Source organism: Panthera tigris, chromosome D4 (assembly GCF_018350195.1).
Source record: "Panthera tigris isolate Pti1 chromosome D4, P.tigris_Pti1_mat1.1, whole genome shotgun sequence".
Classification (NCBI taxonomy): Eukaryota; Metazoa; Chordata; class Mammalia; order Carnivora; family Felidae; genus Panthera; species Panthera tigris.
The window spans coordinates 81,460,551-81,479,341 of NC_056672.1; the positions used below are offsets into that span (position 1 = coordinate 81,460,551).

Genomic DNA, 18,791 nt, shown 5'->3' on the forward strand with positions numbered 1-18,791 from the left:
AACAACATAATATATATGGCCAACTTAAAGTGAAAAAGGGAAGGGCGCCTGGGTGGCTCAGTTGGTTGACTGCCCGGCTCTTGATTTCGGCTCAGGTCATGATCTCGCAGTTTGTGGGATTGAGCCCCGTGTCAGGCTCTGCACTGACAGTGAGGAGCCTTCTTGGGACCCTCTCTCTCTCTCTCTCTCTCTCTCTCTCTCTGCCCCTCCCCTGCTCGTGTTCTCTCTCTCAAAATAAATAAACATGAAAAATAAGTTTTCAAAAAAAAAAATAAAGTAAAAACGGAATAAATTATTAAAATACACACAAAGTGGATGACTCTCAAAGTCATTCTGTTTGGTGAAAAAATCATCTCACAAGGGAACACCAGAAGATTCCATTCTGACAATCCACAAAAAGCAAAATTACACAATGGAGAACTATTGCCAGGATTTAGAGACAGGTGGAGGAGTTGACTACAAAGGGGCTTCATAAGGGAGTTTTTAGGGATGATGGAATGTTCTGTAACCTGATTGCAGTGGTGGTTGCACAAATTTACATGAATTAAAATTCATGGACATGTAGACCAAAAACAAAGGTCAGTTTTACTACATGTTAACTAGAAAATAAAATAAATTTTAAAAAGGAAAGAAAGAAGAATAGAATGAATATCTTTGGTAAGTTGGGATTTTTTTCTTTAATGTTTATTTTTTAGAGAGAGACCGAGCACAGCTGGGGGAGGAACAGAGAGAGGGAGACACAGAATCTGAAGCAGGGGCCAGGCCCCAAGCTGTCAGCATAGAGTCCAAAGTGGGGCTTGAACTCACAAACTATGAGATCATGGCCTGGGTTGAAGTCAGATGTTTAACTGACTAAGCCACCCAGGTGCCCCAAAATTGGAATTTCTAAAAGAAACTTTTCAGAGTTTCATGCCAATGGTATAATTTCACTGGTCATAAAATTACTAAATACAACTGTTAAATAAAATTGAGAAACCTGGGCCCAATTAATCACTTCTAAATTATGTATACTAACAAGTCATGGAAACATCATTTTAAGATTAGCCCACGTACAAGGAAATTCCGCTACTCCCAAGTGAATTTGAAGTGTGTTCCCTTACAGTTTAAAACAAGTACCTTGGTACTTAGTTAAGAATCCAACAGTAGTTTGTAAATATATATATAGATACACACACACATATATGTATATGTGTATCTATATATATATACATATATATATATATTTCACTAGTTCTACAAAGAACTAATAATGGATCATAGCGGTTTTTTTTAAGTTATTTTCTCTTCCTGTTATCCTAATTCCTAAAAATTATTATATGGTTGGGATTTTACATTTATATCATTTATCTAGAGACTCAAAATCAGAACCTAGAAATACTGCTGGATCCTCTGTCACTGGAATCAAGAATATTTAAGACAGGAACATTATTTCTCTAGTTATACCACTGGGACTTACATATAATACATGAGATAAGACAGCATCCCATTAGCTTTGTCATGTCTCCCACACTTTGGAACTGTTCGTAGAAGTTCAGAAAGAATAACACGTGTAGGCAGACCAAAATTAAGACCCAAAGATGGGGGAGGAGGGGAATGCAGTATAACTATACTGCTGCATTTCTATAGAAAAACTTGCCTAACAGAACGATACAAGGCTTACATAGCAAGGTGTGGTTCTAATTATAGTAGATTTTGCCTTTTGAGATCATGCCTGGGTAGTTTTTCACTACTACTTCTGCCATGGACAGAGGTTAAGTGCTTTTTGAGGGCAGATTTGTGTTTGAAATCCATGTCACAACAGTGGCATTTGTATGGGCGATCTCCACTGTGTATGTTCAAGTGGTCCTGAAGTGTGCTTTTGGCAGTAAAGGTCTTCAAGCACACAGTGCACTGAAAGGGCCGTATGCCCATGTGCCCTCGAATGTGCCGGTTGAGATTTTTCTTCTGTGTAAATGTTTTCCCGCACTGTAAGCACAAGAACAGTTTATGCATCTTAAGGTGGCGCAGATAGTTTTCAACGTGAAGAAATCCTCGGGGACACCTGGGGCACTGGTGCCTCAGTGAATAAGCATCCTCCAGGTTCTGAATCTCATTCACTGTACCATGACTTCCTTCAGTATTCTCACAGAATAAGCTCTGATCTTGATTCCCAGGAACTTCTGCCACTCTGCTCTCAACTGTAGAATTGATCAGTGAATGCTGTGTTTCAGAGAAATACATGGTTGCTTTTGAAGAGGTACAAGGCTGTGAAAACTGCTCATTTTCTACACCGGCAGTACTGATAGATTCCACATGGAGGATACAAATTTCATTATCTTTAAAACCAATATCTACTGAAGACAGCTCTGGTGACTTCATTTCCTTCCTCTCTGATGTCAACTCTGCTGTAGACTGTAAAACATTGCTTTCTTCTTCTTTTACATGAAAATCTACGTTTATGGGACTGTCTTCTGAAATTTCAATTATCTCACAGTCTTTATCTGAATTTTCTTCTTCATTTTTAACATCTGGATCAGAGGACTGACACAGGTCAGTATGCTGATTGTTATTTTTCATAGAAAGATCAATTTCCAGATACTTTGACAAAGCTTCTGTGCACTTTTCCACAATGTGAACCATCTGCAGGTAACTAGCAGCAGTCAAATATTTCAAAAGCTCTTTCCTTTTAACTTCAAGTGCTCCTGTATAGCAAGACAGCAACAGTTTTCTGCCAACTTCTGCACTCTGCAAGATGGTGATTCTGACATGTTTTGACTGCGTAAGTAAAAACTGATCTCTCATGAAAGTGGAGCAAGCAGCTAAAATCACCTTGTGCCCCTGGAACTCGGTGTCATTAATATAAATCGACACATCACAAAATAAATTCTGCTGTCTCAAGAGATTCATTTTCTGCAAGACTACATCTCCTTGCTGTTCAAACTGGAAATGCAGGACATCGGATTCAGCAGCCATGGTCACAATCTAAGCAAAATAAAACACAAACATTGATGTAAAGATAGGAAATGCTTTCCTACACTGTGATGGTAAAAACAAACACAAATCCCAAACCTGAATTGGGTAAAAGAAGACTCAAATTCTAATCTGAGTACGAAGAGCGAAACCCTATGCCACGGTCTCACAACCCAGAAAATAGGAACGCATTTCTCTATGATCTCTTAACACACTTTTCATATTTTTGTTGCAGTACTTATTATACGGAGTTGTACTTAACAGTTTCTGTTTTTCTTCTTGGCTAAATTTTATCTATATTGTGGTCCAGGACACTGTTAATACCTACGAGTGAGAGGGCTTAACATAGTCTCCCACATTAGAAACCTTAATGTAATCTCCAAGCTTCCTATTCCCCGTCAGTACTGCAGGTCCTCATTCTGTTCCCCAGGGGACCACTGCAAGGTCTTTCAACAGGTCTCCTTGATACCACACTCTCCCATATTCCCAGCCTCCTCAGTGCCACCAGAACTAACATCTTTTAATTTTTTTTTTTTTTTTACTCTCTTCTACCTTAAATTCTCCATTGTTCTCCTCTACCTCCAGAACAGCCTACTCTTTTTAGCAGATAAAAGATCATTCACGATTTGGTCCTAACCATCTTTAAGGCGTTATCTTTTCTCGATTTTTCATCTGAGCTCCTTCCATATTGAGATTTTCACCACTGCCCAGACAAGAAGACCCGAATACACTTTTGCACATGTTATGTTTGCGCTTCCAGGTCCTCTTTTCAGCTAGTGATGTGGCTCCTTTAAGCCCCCAAATCACTTAAGACCGCTGTTGACTCCTCCTTCGGTCTCCCCAACAGTCAGTTCCTCCGAAAAGCACCACGAAAAGGTGCCTGGTTCATCTCAGTTCCCGCAGCGAACGCAGGGGCCGGCACAGAACAGGCGCTGCTCAGGGAACATCTGTTGAACCGACCCGGACCCCAGCTGGCCTGGAAGATCCTGCAGCTCGCCACACACGGGTTCTTCCCGAGCTAAGCCCGCCAAGACCGTAGGCCCTGTCGCCCAAAGGGTTGTAGCACCAGTCCAACCTCCCCGCCCGCGCTTAGGGGCCTTCCTCCTCCACCTCGCCCTCTTCAGGCTTCCCCACCGGCCCGTCCCGATCGCGCTAACTCACCGACTCAGAGAGCCAGAAAGCAGCTTTCCGCAGCAGCGGCGGCCTAGGCCGGAAGGTGGACTTAGCCTGGGAGGAAACACATCCGGTGTCAACTAGCTCCGTTCCTCACTGGGGTGGGCTGGCGTCCCGGAAGGACATCCCGAGACAGTCTCCCTTCCTCACTCCCCCCGCTCCTGGAATGACAGAGAGGCACCCGAATTCCGGCAAATCCCATCTCTCCTGCCCCAGTTTCGGCAAGCGAGCCGTTCCCCTTCGTGAGTTCTCCCCAACGTCCGAATCGCAGACGGGTTGTGAACTGGGGTACAGCGCACCTATTCGGAATTCCCTGCGCCGGAACCGCTGGGAGGCCCTCCTGGGCTGTTACGGGCCGGGCCGGGTTTTCCTCACTCGGCCTTCTACAATTTCAAAGGTGGCAGAGGAGAGGAGAGGAGACTGCCATGGGGATCAACATTTCGAGATTGCTTAGCTAATGACCATCAGGATCTGACTCCCACCTCTGGGTCTCACTTTACCAATCCTTCGCGTGTCCCCGTTCCCCACCCACCAGTTCTGGTCGAACCCAGGCCTTGTATCTTAACTCTTGGGGCTGCTTCCTCCCACGTGCCCTATCCATCCTCCTCCCTATCATCCTTCAAAATCTTGTTCATAAATCACGTCATCCTGAAGCCATCCTGAACTGCCCTTGAATTACTTGGCTCCCCGTTGGGAGCCTGTAAACCCTTTGGCTGCCTTCATTATTGCAGTCATCATACCTGTAATGAAATCTGTGACCCATCTGATCGGAGGTATTTAGGACAGTGATTTATGATCTCCGCATTCTCGAAATCTGGCACTGAGTAGGCATCAGGTATTTGCCAAATGAAGTTATGTCTGAACCAATTCTGAAAAGCAGCGGCTCTACCCTTCAGTCAACAGGTTCTCCTGGAAGTAACCGACCCAACTAACAATTTCTGGTTAACCAGATTTGCTTCCGAGGCCAAGCTCAGCGTGCTTGATTAATAAACAATAGGAGTGAAGATTAATAAACAATAGGAGTGAAGAAAAGAAAGCATTTCTTTTTCAAATTCAGGCAATTGAAAAGGAAGGCAGGAGGGAGAGAAAAAAGAAACCACTGACACCACAGATTCAATTGTCACACTTTTATTAAGGAAACTTCCCCATAATAAGTGAAGAGGTAGTTCATAGTATGTCTAACATACAACAGACTTAGAACAGCTATTCACCAGCTGAAATAAAATATTCTGGTTTGTTTGTTTAGGACAATCTTTTAGAAGTGGTGACTCTGGTCACCATTTATAGATCTTCTAATAAAGAAACTAAAACAAAACCACATCTGATTTACTTCAGAGCCACTTCAGTTTGGAGTTTGTCTTTAAAATTAAATAAATAAATAATGGTGACACGGTAATTTTTTAAAAACCAAGTTATGGTAAAGAGAGTCCTTTTTAGTTATCTTGGGGATCCATAAAATACAAATGCAGAATGACTAAGGTTTTAGAAAACCTTTCTTCTCTATAAGAATATGACTACTTTTGAAAGTCATCTTCCCTTATAAAATGTATTTGATATCAGTAACTTGACCACTTTGAAATACAATCTAAGAAACATGTATAAAGAAGGAGAAAAGTCAAGTCCCACCAAAATTAAGAAAATGTCTCACAGAAACAAAACACCTCTCCAGCCAAGAAATGGAGGAGACTGTAAATCACTTCAGTGGTTTGCAGTTGCAAAAGGTGAGAACCAGTTTTACTGATTAAAAAACCCCATCAAGATGCTGATTTTAAGTGATCAAAGAAAGCAAGGCATTTTCTTTATTATTCCCAGTATAAAATCACCTTCTCTAAGACCACATGAGACCATATGAGACCACATGAGACCATAAGCTCTGTGAGGGCAGGGACCTTAGCAATCTTACCTTCAATATCCTCAGTATCTAGCATAGTGCCTGGCAACAAAGGTACCCAATAAATGTTTCTCAAATGACTCAATGAACCCAGAAATAGTCTCCAACCAAAGAGACCAATCATATTGAACTCATGTCTTTTAGTCTTCAAACCAGTAACAAAAACAGGACATGAATGTAAGTGAAGGAAGCACTCCAACTTCCTATTTCCCTATGATGAAATGATGTTCAGAGAAACACTGGTTAACATTAATGTCTCACTGTTGCATAGAACTGGTACTCTTTGGCTGGATCATATAAAAATCAGAATGCTAGGTAGCATCATTAAACCATAAAATGAGTGACTTTGGGCATAAGATACCTATTAGTCTTATCACTCAATTTTATTCTCATTTTAAGGATTTTAACAAAAGGTAGAAATTATACCTCAAATCAGATTCACATGTAAATGCATCAAATTATAACAGCTCGCAGAATTCCCTGTGACTATTCAAGTTAAACTCAAGTTTTGGTTTATCTGTACATGCATTCTCATAGCTCAAAAGTAAAAACAAAAGCCCAATGGAAACTAAATAAACACTGCTTCCAGACAAAATCAGATTCACATTTGTTTCCTTCTCACATTATTCTTACTTGTCTTTTTTCTCCCTGACCACCACCTAGCAAATCAATCACTTGCTTGAGCAGAAGAATGTAATATTCATTCTAACCAAAAAAAATAATTAACAAAAATACATCCTTCCTGTGATGTTTTGTTTGTAAAACGTGGGCTGTCTCAAAAAGCCAACAGGGATTCCAAAAAGTGAAGCACAAACTAGGAGCTTTTTGCTGATAATAATACCTTTGATCATGTACTAAATCTTTTTAAGCTAAGAGATAGGGAGAAATAAGGAGAGATTAGCTCATATTTTTAGTCACTTCTCTACTTTGGCCAACCTTGGCCAGGCCACCTCTTTGGGCTTTGGATACCCCAGCTTAAATAAAAGAGGTGGAGTATATGATCGCTTAAAGATTCTCTAAGGGACCCTAAGACTCCTATTACCTAAATCTAATTCATGAGTCAAAAACTACTAAGACTCAAAATTTTCTTTCTGAACTATAACATGTGCTTTCGGAAAAACAATTGTGTCTTTCCATATTGGAAGATCAATTCTGCATTAGTGATCTACCAAACATGGCAAGGTGGGACTATGTACCTTTTTAGGACTATCTGAATGCAAAAAACCCAATTGCTCCTTCTGTGATCCACTTTTTTCATCCATCTTAGAAACTAGTGTACATGAAGAAATGAGGATACAGAGATTATTACAGTACAACAGACAAAACTCTGAAGGCCAAACTCACCTTTCGGAAGGCTAACCTCTAAAACAATCCAGAGACTGACTCCCAAATAGCCTCTTTTGAGAGAGACCATTATACTTTAGCACATTTGCAGTGTGCCTGGGGCAATCCTGATTTGAAAAGCATCAACAAGTACGATACACATTAATTATAAGCATTTGGCTTCTTTTCGGGAAGACCTCCCATGTAAGTGCTATTGTAAATTGTACTTCTATCCTTTGTTAATTATGCTTCTCATGCTAACTATTTGTCTGTAGGTGTTGCCGAAAACATTGTACTCTGGTCTATGTGAACAACACAGTGACATGAAGTTGGGCTATAATACTGTTGAAAAGAGTACAGAACAACCCAAAATACTTCATAGCCAGCTCCAAGACAAGTACAAATGGTAGGAGGCAGATTCATTATCAATAGGCAATTAACAATAGGCAGCCAGAAGTTTTATCACATATTCAGGCCAAGAGCAATATCCTCTTATGTCTCAGCCTGTTTTCTGCCAAAGAAAAATACTATTCACTTCTCTTAGCACAGCATCTATTAGTGGACCATAGGTGATGTTATTAACTCACTGGTACCCTCAGGATGTGCCCAGTGAAAAGCCTAAAATAGTGTCGGTCTAAAACAAAGGTCAATGTTAGGTAGACAAACGGAATACTCCTTGGAAAAGTAAAACAGACATCACAGGATAAATAATTCAAAACATGAAATGGGAGAGGGCAAAAGGAAGGCAAGACCACTCCAAGTGGTAAGTTGCCTGGTCTGTTAGTGCTTTGACTCACCCCTACAACCTGCACAGAGGCTTTGGAGAAGTCAAACTAGCAAAATCACTCCTAAAAAGATTCAAGACTATTGCCATGTTTTCAGTCAGTTCTAAGTTGTGAGCATAAAGCCCCTACTCAATTCACACAAGTACTATCGTTTCTTAAGTTCAAGACAGCTTGGGCCAGTTTACCTGCATCCAGGACCTGTGTTGCATCAGGCTGTGGCTGACACCCTTTAGAGTCTGAGACTGTTGTACATGCAAAAGAATCAAAATCCACTGTGAGGTCTTGCACATTTCTTTCATTGGCATTATCAAAACTGTTTTTGCCATGCAGCTGTTTAAGATGTTTCCTCAAAACTGGCTTATGTGCAAAAACCATGTCACAATAGTTACACTTATGGGGCTTATCTCCACTGTGAAGGTTAAGATGATCCTGTAAGGAACACTTCTGAGAAAAGGTTTTCCCACAGATCTTACACTGGAAAGGTTTAATGCCGGCATGCACACGCATGTGTCGATGAAGGTTGCCTTTCTGAGTAAAAGTCTTGCCGCAGAGTAGACACATAAAGAGTTTGTGCATTTTTAAATGGTTGGCGTAGTTCTCCAGGTGACGAAACACCCTGGTACACTTTGGGCACTGGTGATGCCACTGTAGGCCTTTGTCTACACCTCGAATATTAGGCCCAAAGACATCTTTTGAGGCCATGATGATATTATCACTGCCTGCGTAAGAGAGGGCATAATTGTGGAGATGGTTTTGTTCTATTTCACTTACTCTGTTTTCCACAGTTGAATTTATCAGGGAATGCTGGGGCTCTGATGAATGTAAAGCAGTGGGTTCAGAAGAAATAAACTGGTTCTGATCTTTTTTACTTCTAACCTCAGATACATCCCCAATAGATTCTACCTTAACAATCTGAATATCACTGTCCTCCATATCCATACTGTCTTCAGATGGATGAATACAAGGTGAATCCTGTTTTGGGGAGCCTCTGGCATCTCCCTGCTGTTCTTTTGACTGGGGAGAAGCACTCTGTGGTTCACATCCCTCTTTACTATCCATTGGTTGTTTTGGCTTTATAAACTTCCACAAGGCCTGTGTGCACCGTTCTACAATGTGGCTCATCTGAAGAAAACTTGCAGCAGTCAAGTAATTGACCAGTTCCATTTCAGGGAATTCCAGCACACCACTATAACAGGATAAGAGCAATTGTCTCCCCACTTCGGAACTCTGCAATATGGAGATTTTCACCTCTCTGGAATCATTCAGTAAAAACTGGTCTCTTAAGAAGGGGGAACCTGCAGCAAACACAATTTTATGCCCCTGTACCTCAATATCATCTATGAGAACTGTAACATCACAAAATTTATTCTCTTCTCTTAATTTGTTCATTTTTTGTAACATTGAATCTCCATAATTTTCAAACTTGAAGTGAAGGAGATCTGATCTTTCAGACATTTTGGCAGACCTAAAGAACAGAAATGTAAAAAGGATGAATTTAAGAAAATTCAAACAATTAAGAAACCTGGATTTTTCCTTCCAAAACCAAATTTGTGTTGTCATATCTCTTTGCATGTATCCAAATGATATTTTCCTTGAAAGAGGAAGCTATTGTAACAGCTTTCAAAGGCTGTTAAAAATTAGTCCTTACCAACTAAGGAGTGGACTTGTATTAGTGTACATAGCTTGGCATCCATTCAACTTTTTAAGATACTTAATACAAGAACAGTGTTTGAGTTACTCCAAGAGCATTTTCTTGCTTCTCAAATCAGAATTTTATCAGGTTTCAAAAACAAACTGAAAACATCCCAGCAAGTAATAACAAAGTAACTATTTTCTTTTGCATGATACTGTGAAATCCTGCTTCTTCAAAGACAAAATGTTTTCCTTTGCTTTCTATTTTTTAAAATAATGTCTTTTTTTTTAAGTTCTATTTATTTATTTTGAGAGAGAGATGGTGAGAGCACAAGTAGGGGAGGAGCAGACAAAGAGGAAGAGAGAGAATCCCAAGCAGGCTCTGTGTTGCCAGCACAGAGTCCAACGTGAGGCTTGAATTCACAAACCATGAGATTATGACCTGAGCCAAAATCAAGAGTCAGATGCTTAACCAACTGAACCACCCAGGCGCCCCTCTTTGCTTTCTATTTTAAAGAACTGCAGTGACATTGCTTGCCCCATTCCTTGGTAAATCCTCTTCTATTTAAACTGATGTGAATTTATTCATACAGGCATTTCTGCAATAAACTGAAAGTCACAAACTTAAAGGGACAATGTTTACACAGTATCAAAGGCACAGGTCTTTATCCTGTGCATTTTGGACAAATATAACTCTCAAACATTTCTTGATATAGAAAGTAAATAAAATATTTGATATAGAGAAACCAGATGAGCCACTTGGTGGGAATCTGAGTAGGAATAAAGTCGATCAAATGAATAGCTTAGAGATTTTGTTCCTTCTTCTTTATCCCTCTTTATCTATCATTACTCATCAACTGGACTATTAGAACAGGATCACAAATGTTCCTTGGGCTCCAGCTTCTGTACCTTCTAATCCAGCTTCTATACCACATGTCAGCTTTCAAAAATGTTGGCTCTGATTATATCTAACCCCCGCCTAAAATCCTTCTGTGACTTCCCATTGTCTCCTGGATGAAGACTAACCTTTGAGTATAAACTGATGAAGTAAACCTCATAATAATTAAGGTCAACATTGGTGTAATGCATTCAACCATGGAGAAGGTGTCTTTGCCAAACTCTCTGCCTTTCTGTCCCTTTACGTAGCAATTCCCTTGGAGAAAGTCCCTATGTTTTGATTCCATACTCCCTAAATGATTTTCTGGTAATTTGGCTTCCCATGTGTCTCTGTACAGGGAAGAATGAATTAGCGATGCCAACAGGATAATTCCAGTCCCGCAGTCATTATAAAAAAAAGTAAACTGGCAGCCTGTTTATGCAGCAGTCTTCTGTGACATCAGGTATATCAGCTCTGCTCTTGAGAAATAATCTCAGTGCATCAATAAATTTACCTTGAATTTTGTGCATTCATCAACTCTGTAGTGGAGAATCACATGAGACAACCAGCTGTGCTTGGCCACATCTGGATCCTGAAGCCCAATCTTTACAATCTTATCTTCTACAACAGTGACTAAGCACGGCTCATAGAACATCAGCTCCTGAAGCAGAGTCCAGATCTTATTCATACTGCATACAAACTCATAGTGCATGACAGCACTCTATTGACTCCACAGCTCTTAGCACAGTTGCAGTTCTCTCTTTAGTCTAGAGCACTACTCTAATACAGACCCTTCTTCCTTCCTTCCTTCTTCCCTTCCTTCCTTCCTTGTAATCTCTACACCCAACATGGGGCTCAAACTCATGACCCTGAGAGCGAGAGTCAGACACTCTACCAACTGAGACAGCCAGCCAGGCACACTATGACTCCTTTATTTTATTTCTTGAGGCCCATACCTAACCTCTTACACTAAAACAGTTGTCTTTACTGGACCTATCGCATAGCACTTCCAACGTTAACACTCAAAATACTTTATTAAATACAGTACCCGTTCCTTCCCCTCCAACTGCAAGCTTCATGGCATTAGAGGGAAACATCTCCACCCCACTCAATGAGGCTGATGCTGGGAACCTGCATCTTCTAGGGCAAAACACTTTTTCCTTTTGCTTTAAATTCTACTTATTGTAGCCACATTACTGGCCAGAACCTCTTCTGTTCAAACTGGTGTGTATTCCCATCACCTAAATATTGTACTAAACATATAGTAGGTGCTCAGTTGGTATTTGTCGAACCTACAGGATCTGACAGCAGAAAGAAGGAAGAATTGCTGTTAGGAAGATCAGCTCAGAGTCTGTGAAAGCATTACGGCTCTGAGGCCACGAAAGCCTAGAAAGGAATGAAAGTGGGAATAAGGGGTAAAGAAAAATAGTAAAAGATATTTTGAGGAACTTGGTAAATGACTAGATCCAGAGAATGAAAAAAAAAAAAGGGATGTATAAAGGTTTCAAACTTAAGAGTTCAACTGAATGAAACTATCACTGAAAGAGGTGAAATATAGGAGGGGGAACTGGTATGGCACAGGTATATTAACAAACATATACAGACATAAATGAAAACTTTTCCTTTGTATGGCATTCTGAATGTACAGGTATGAATAATTACAATAAAAATGAGAGAGGAAGGAGGCAGAGAAGCAAATGCAGCATCAGAGAAAAGATGGTGAATATCAAAAAGGAAAAAATCTAGGAGATACAAGAAACATATCAAAAAAGAAAGCAGCAAAACTGTATTATCACTGGTTAGTTTTAGCAATCACAGTATCCTAATTCAGTCATTCTAGAAACAGTGAATGCCCCAATTTATAACCAGAAGTTATAAAAATGACTGTTGTTTCAAGTGGCCAAACAAAAGGGGCATTCTTTCTTAGAGTTTAGCTTGTCCTTAGTCACCCTCAGGTCAGTATTTTTCTACACATACCCAAAAATGATCATGAATTGCTTCCATCTATAGGATGACAATACACACAGTGTTTGAGACAACTATCCTCAGAAATAACTGTTCCTTGAAGCTCCAAAGATGAGGAGCTGGAGTACTTCCTATCAATCAGCCTCAAGAAACTTAACAGCGAGAGCAGCCCAACAGTTACCCAAAGAAAGTGCTGACTTTGATTGCTCTGCTCTAGTCTCAGAATGTGAGGAAAATTGTCCTGTTTACTTTAAGTTTTCCCTAACATGTGTCAGTGCACTCTATTGGCTGTCTTTGATACACTCTTATTTCTGGGCCACGTAGTTTATCCCTTAATCAATTGCTGTTACGAGTTTCTCTTTTCAATACAATTTTAGTTATTTGAGGGCAAGGACCAACTGTTACTTGTTTTTTTAATATTTTTATTAAAAAAAATTTTTCTTAAATGCTTATTTATTTTTGAGAGAGAGAGAGAGAGAGAGAGGGAATAGGGGAGGGGCAGAGAGAGAGGGAGACACAGAATCTGAAGCAGGCTCCAGGCTCTGAGCTGCCAGCACAGAGCCCGACGTGGGGATCGAACTCACAAACCACAAGATCATGACCTGAGCCGAAGTCCCATGCCCGCCACTGGACTGAGCCACCCAGGTGTCCCACAACTGTTACTTTTTATACAGCTCATTCAACAAGACCAGCACAATAATTAACTTTTTAATGTTCCCTATGAAATCATTATTGTACTATGGTAGAGATGCTCTTCATTATCATCTTTTCCGCTTTTGAGTGTCCTGGGGAAACTTTTTTCTTGGGTTTGTTTCCAAAATGGTTTTGACAATGTAAAACTAAATTTTAAATATATATACACATATATGTATATACACATACGTATATATGTGTATGTGTATATATATGTATGTGTATATACATATATATTTTTTTTACTTTTGAAAAATGTCAAAATAGAAAGGAATAACTGTGTTTCTTATAAACTGGCTTAACAACATGAGAAATAGTAGCTAATCTTTATTGAATCCTTGCTATGTCCCAGGTATAGTGCTAAGTGCTTTACCTAAATTGACCCACCTAACCCTCAAAATCTCTAAGAGGTAGGTATTATTATCATCTCCATTTTGCATATGAAGTCTTGGAGGATATAAGAAACTTGTTCAACTTATGAGAGGTGGAAAGTATTAAGTGTTAGAGCTGGAAATTGGGCCCAAGCTACGTGATGCCAAAATCCACGTATGAAACAAGACTAGCTGAAGTTTTATGAATAATGTTAACTGTGTAACTGCTCAGACTTCCCTCCTCATATCCATTCAGCTGTGCAGTTATGATTTTCATACTTTTGTGTATTCAGTTGTGCTTCAATAAAAGGTTTATGTTAAAAAACAAAAGAGTACAATGTAAAGCCAAATTTGTGTCAACTCTAGAGAACTTTAATAGGAAACCATTTGGGTACGAGTCGTATTCTTGATTGCATTTTATTCCCTCAGCCTTGTTTTTTATCTTCGTTTGTCACCTATGTTATGTTATTTTCCCATCTTTTGTGTATTTATATTTGTATACTAAGTCTGAATGTCATTTGCAAATAAAAGGGATTGTAGTTAACTTCTAAGCATAGTAGTTTTTCCTAAATTTCATAAAAATCACTCACATAATTCTAGATTATAGTAGAGCTTCTAGTAACTAAAAGTAAAGAACTTATCAGGTAGAAGAGGGACTTGGTCACCACATTGTTGATTCTTTTCACAGAATGACTTCCAAATTCTCTCTCTTTATTCCAGCATTGCCACAGTTCAGGCCCTTATCATCCATTGCCTAGGTGATTGCAATTATATCTGCATACTGCCCAGTTTCTATTAGCAAGCTCTGAATGACCTATTTCTCACACATCAATGTAACAGGAGTATTCTCACTTAAGATCACTTTTTCTGGGGCGCCTGCATGGCTCAGTTGGTTAAGCATCCAACTCTTGATTTCATTTCAGGTCATGATCCTACAGTTCATGGGTTCAAGGCCCACATCAGGCCATGCACTGACAGTGTGGGACCTGCTTGGGATTCTCAGTCTCTCTCTCCCTCTCTGCCCCTTCCCTCGCTTGCGTGCACACGCACGCTGTCTCAAAATAAACATTTTTTTAAGAGATCACTTTCTCTTTGTTATATTTATACCATTCTTTCATAATTATCTCCATAACAAATATGCCAACTGATCTGAAAATTCCTGTTCAAACAGGAGTAACCAAAAAGGATCAATGGATATTCTAAGTTGGACAATGTTTACTGCTGTGCTACAGGCAATGAGAAAATATCCAAGTTTCTTATTTCATTTTTAAAAAAATATTTATTTCTTTTTGACTGAGAGAGAGAGCGAGCATGAGCGGGGAAGGGGCAGAAAGAGAACTGGACAGAATATCTGAAAGGGTCTCTGCGCTGACAGCAGCAAGCCTGATGAAGGGCTCAAACTCATGACCCGAGTCGAAGTCAGAGGTTCAACCGACTGAGCCACCCAAGCACTCCAACCAAGTTTATTTCAAATGCCTCTAATAACGACTTACAAGGAAAACTTTTCTATTCCATATAATAAACTCCCAAGCTGTAGGTCAGTCTCTTTTCTCATCTACCTCATGAAAGTACCCTTATCTTTCAACTTAGCACTCATAACTACGTGGAAATTTTTCTTTGTCTCTCATTAACACCATACTTCATTTTCAAAAAGGTTACATTATATTACAGCCTTTATCTCTGTAAGCCTCAATCTTTTTCTTCTTATGGGTAACTTTTATGGCACTACATTCTCCCAAATTCTCAATCTTTTATTTTGTTTTTACTTTTAATTTTAAGTAATATACACAGAAATACATCTTCCTTGGAAAAAAAAAATTTTAACTTTATTTATTTTGAGAACGATAGAGGGTGCATATGTGTGCTAGCAGGAGAGGGGCAGAGAGAGAGAAAGAGAGAAAGAGAGAATCCCAAACAGGCTCTGCACTGTCAGCGTGGAGCCAGACGCAGGGCTTGAACTCACGATTTGTGAGATCATAACCTGAGCCAAAATCAAGAGTCACACGCTTAACTCACTGAGCCACCCAGGCGCCCCTACATTCTCTAAAAAAAAAAATCTCAAAATCCCCATCCTCATGACCACCCTTAACCAAACTTAACTTTACCTCAAGCTACTCAAAAGTACCTGCCCTAGGCCACTATTCTATCATATGAAATGTATGATGCCTAAACTCCTGCACTGTCTAAAACCCAGCAAATCAAAAATAACATAACAGTGGACATGAAGGAGGTGGTATGCTATTACTCTAATAGATCGAGATAGAAATAATGAGGGCCTGAACATTGACAACAATCATATGGATACAGAGAGGAAACAGATTTGAGAGATATTTCAAAGAACTGATGGACTGCTGACCAAGGTGGGGTTCAAGAAAGGATAGTTTAAGATGACTCCAAGACATTAGACTTGAATGACTGGATTAATTTGGCAGATTGCCACTCAATAAGCTAGGGAATATTAGAGGGGATGAAAATGGGTCTGGTCTTAAAACGTTTAGCCAGAGAATCCTACATGACATAATGGGGAAGATCCATTACCTCGCTAGACATGGGTGCAAAGCTGAAGAGGAGACCCAATTATACATAGTAAGTGATCAATGAAAGTATGGCATAAGTTGACCTAATTGTGAAAGACACTGACCTAAAATGGCACTGACTTGAATAGGATCTAAGACAGAAAAAGAGAAATAAAAATCAAATATATAATACAAACATAAGCCCATTACTTACCTGCTCAATTCGGATCTCCTTCCAAGCCTCTCAATTTTTTTATCAATGAATCTATCTTTGCCTAAATTTTTCCCATTCCTGTCAGCCCATATTCAGTCACTGCTTAGTGCAGTGGATTAAACTATGGTTTCTGAAGCCATATTTCCTAGGATCAAAACCCTGTTCAACCACTTTACTAGTTGTGTGATCCTGGGCAAGTTAATTAACCACTTCTGTGCTTCAGTTTTCCCAACTGTCAAATAGTAATATTACTTCATAGGGTTGTTATGGTAAATTAAAAATTAGGTTAATGTTTTAAAGAGCTTAGAACAGTGTCTGGAATGTGCTTGATAAGCATTTGTTAGGTGAATAAACAAATAAAGCCTGTCAACTTTCTTTGTGAAATCCTTCACATGTGGTCTTTTCTCATTCTCATTTAACACCAAACCAGTTGAGGTCCTCATTATTTCATATATCACCACCTCATCACTCTACTAAAATTGTTTTTTAAAAGGTCTCTAACGATCTCTCTCTTTTTTTAAGTAATCTCTATGCCCAACCTGGGGCTCGAACTCTTGACCCCAAGATCAAGAGCCAAATGCTCTATGGACAGAGCCAGTCAGGCGCCCCACTAATGATCTCTAACTAAAGAAATGCAATCTTTTTTTTTTTTTTTTCTCATTCCCCAAATGCTCTGCATGCATTGTCCCGTGCACCTTCCTCAAAATTTTCTTCTCTTGATTCTGGATCTTCTTGGACCCTGCACTTTTATACATTATCCCCTACCTCTGTTTTTGCTGTCCCACCAATCCCTCTTTCTGCTTCATAAATGCACCCATTCTCCCCAAATATTCCCATCTTTCTCACTACTTACTTCCTGATGCCAAATATTACCACAGCTTCTAGTTTGATACCAATAACTCAAACTTTTACCTCTAGCTACAACACTGGGGTTGAGCTGCGGATTTTCATTTCCAACTCTTTACTGGAGAGTTTTATGTGGCTATTCTATTATACCTTTAATTCAATATATCCAAAAAATAAATTTGCACTCTACACTGATTATGGTTTTGTTGCTGATAATGGCATCAACATTCTCCAAATACCAAAGGCCTAAAACCTAGGAATCAGCTTTGCTACCTCTTTACCCCTCAACATCCAATTTATTACGGAGTCTTCACATCATTCACTCCAGCATACTTCCCTTCTTTCCAGTTATACTGTCATAACTCCATTTCAGGACTTCATTAGCTTTCACTAGGCTTATCCCATTACTGCTTCAAAAGAATTTCCAATAAGAATACCCAGACATTAGCTGAAGAATCCATAATCAGCTTATACGTTCCTTTTCTATAGACTGACTTCTAGAACAACGTGGCTTTCTACAGAGCAAATCTGACTGTATAAGTCTCCTGCTTAAACCTCCTTAAAAACTACCCATCTCTTTTAGGGTTAAACCTTTCACTATCTGGACCTCAGCCTACTTGCCCAGCCTCTTATCTCATCCTATGCACAAGAGCCCCCTATTTCCTCCTCTTCACACACAATTTACCCTCAGTCATTCCTTCACAGCCTTGCAAACTGTTCCTTCTGCCTGAAAAGCTCTTCTCCACTTTATCCTCCCCATTTAGACGTCAATTTCATTCTTCAGCTTTCCTAGCAACTGCCCCTTAAGCAGTTCACACGTATACGACTGATATATATATCGCAAGAGTAATTATTTGTTTATATCTGGCTCCCAAACTTGACCCTGGAAAACTGGAAGGGTATCTTACGAAGCCCCCGTGCCTGGCATAGAGTCAGTAATAGAAAAGGTGCTGTGGCCAGTGGCCGATTTGGGGGAAACCCCGGCAAAAGTGTAACCTAGGTCAGCACGCATAGTGAGTCTAGCGGGCTGGCACTGCGGCCTTGCCAGCGCCTCAGCTCTGGCACTTCTTACAAGATGCCAGAGTCAGGCGTCCAAGCCAACTGCTGGGCCCTGGGCTGGGGTCCCAGGAAGAGGTCCCTAGGGCATAGTTAGGCTCCCCACTCCAGGCGCGGGGAAGGGAAAGGGGCGGGGCACAGCATGGGCCGGGTCAAGGGTTCCTTAAGTTTCCCCGGGCCTAGGCCAGCTCCTCGACCCCATCCCAGAGCAGGTCCCAGCCAATCTAGGGCCCCAAGGGGGCTCCCTCTTGAGAGACCCCGTACCCCTGCCCGGCGCTCCAGCCGCCTCCGCACTTACAGACCCGGGAGAAGGCCACCGTCAGGATCCGGCACCGCCAGGAGCTCCGGCCCCTCGGGGCTCCGGGAAGGGGGAGGGGCAGGGAACCCGAGCCAAAGGGGGACCCAACGGAACCGGAAGGGCAGCCCTCGCCGGACAAAACAACTTCCAGGTCCCATGGTCCTCTCCACCAATCGGAAGGCTCGGAGGGCCACTGGCCCGG

At 40.5% G+C, this 18,791-nt stretch overlaps 2 protein-coding genes across 6 annotated transcripts; both read right to left on the reverse strand.

Moving 5' to 3' along the window:
* Positions 1 to 814: 814 nt before the first annotated feature.
* ZBTB6 (zinc finger and BTB domain containing 6) lies at positions 815 to 18,652 on the reverse strand. Of its 4 annotated transcripts, none has more exons than XM_007094379.3 (3): positions 18,590 to 18,652; positions 4,111 to 4,283; positions 815 to 2,961 (listed from the first exon to the last, which is right to left on the reverse strand). In XM_007094379.3, the coding sequence occupies exon 3, from the start codon at positions 2,950 to 2,952 to the stop codon at positions 1,681 to 1,683; it is 1,272 nt and encodes a 423-aa protein (XP_007094441.1). In that variant the 5' UTR covers positions 2,953 to 2,961; positions 4,111 to 4,283; positions 18,590 to 18,652; the 3' UTR covers positions 815 to 1,680. The 4 variants fall into 4 exon arrangements, with proteins under 4 accessions (XP_007094441.1, XP_042820255.1, XP_042820256.1 ...); XM_042964321.1 differs by having other exon boundaries at positions 4,111 to 4,176; positions 18,590 to 18,608; XM_042964322.1 differs by lacking the exon at positions 4,111 to 4,283 and having other exon boundaries at positions 18,590 to 18,610.
* On the reverse strand, positions 7,773 to 18,687 carry ZBTB26 (zinc finger and BTB domain containing 26). 2 transcript variants are annotated; one of them, XM_007094378.3, is made up of 2 exons: positions 18,590 to 18,687; positions 7,773 to 9,586 (listed from the first exon to the last, which is right to left on the reverse strand). In XM_007094378.3, the coding sequence occupies exon 2, from the start codon at positions 9,574 to 9,576 to the stop codon at positions 8,251 to 8,253; it is 1,326 nt and encodes a 441-aa protein (XP_007094440.1). In that variant the 5' UTR covers positions 9,577 to 9,586; positions 18,590 to 18,687; the 3' UTR covers positions 7,773 to 8,250. The 2 variants fall into 2 exon arrangements, with proteins under 2 accessions (XP_007094440.1, XP_007094439.1); XM_007094377.2 differs by having other exon boundaries at positions 18,594 to 18,653.
* Positions 18,688 to 18,791: the final 104 nt, after the last annotated feature.

Coding starts and splice junctions, on each gene's coding strand:
- ZBTB26 (XM_007094378.3), bottom strand. CDS start 9,576: ATGTCTGAAAGATCAGATCTCCTTCACTTCAAGTTTGAAAATTATGGA.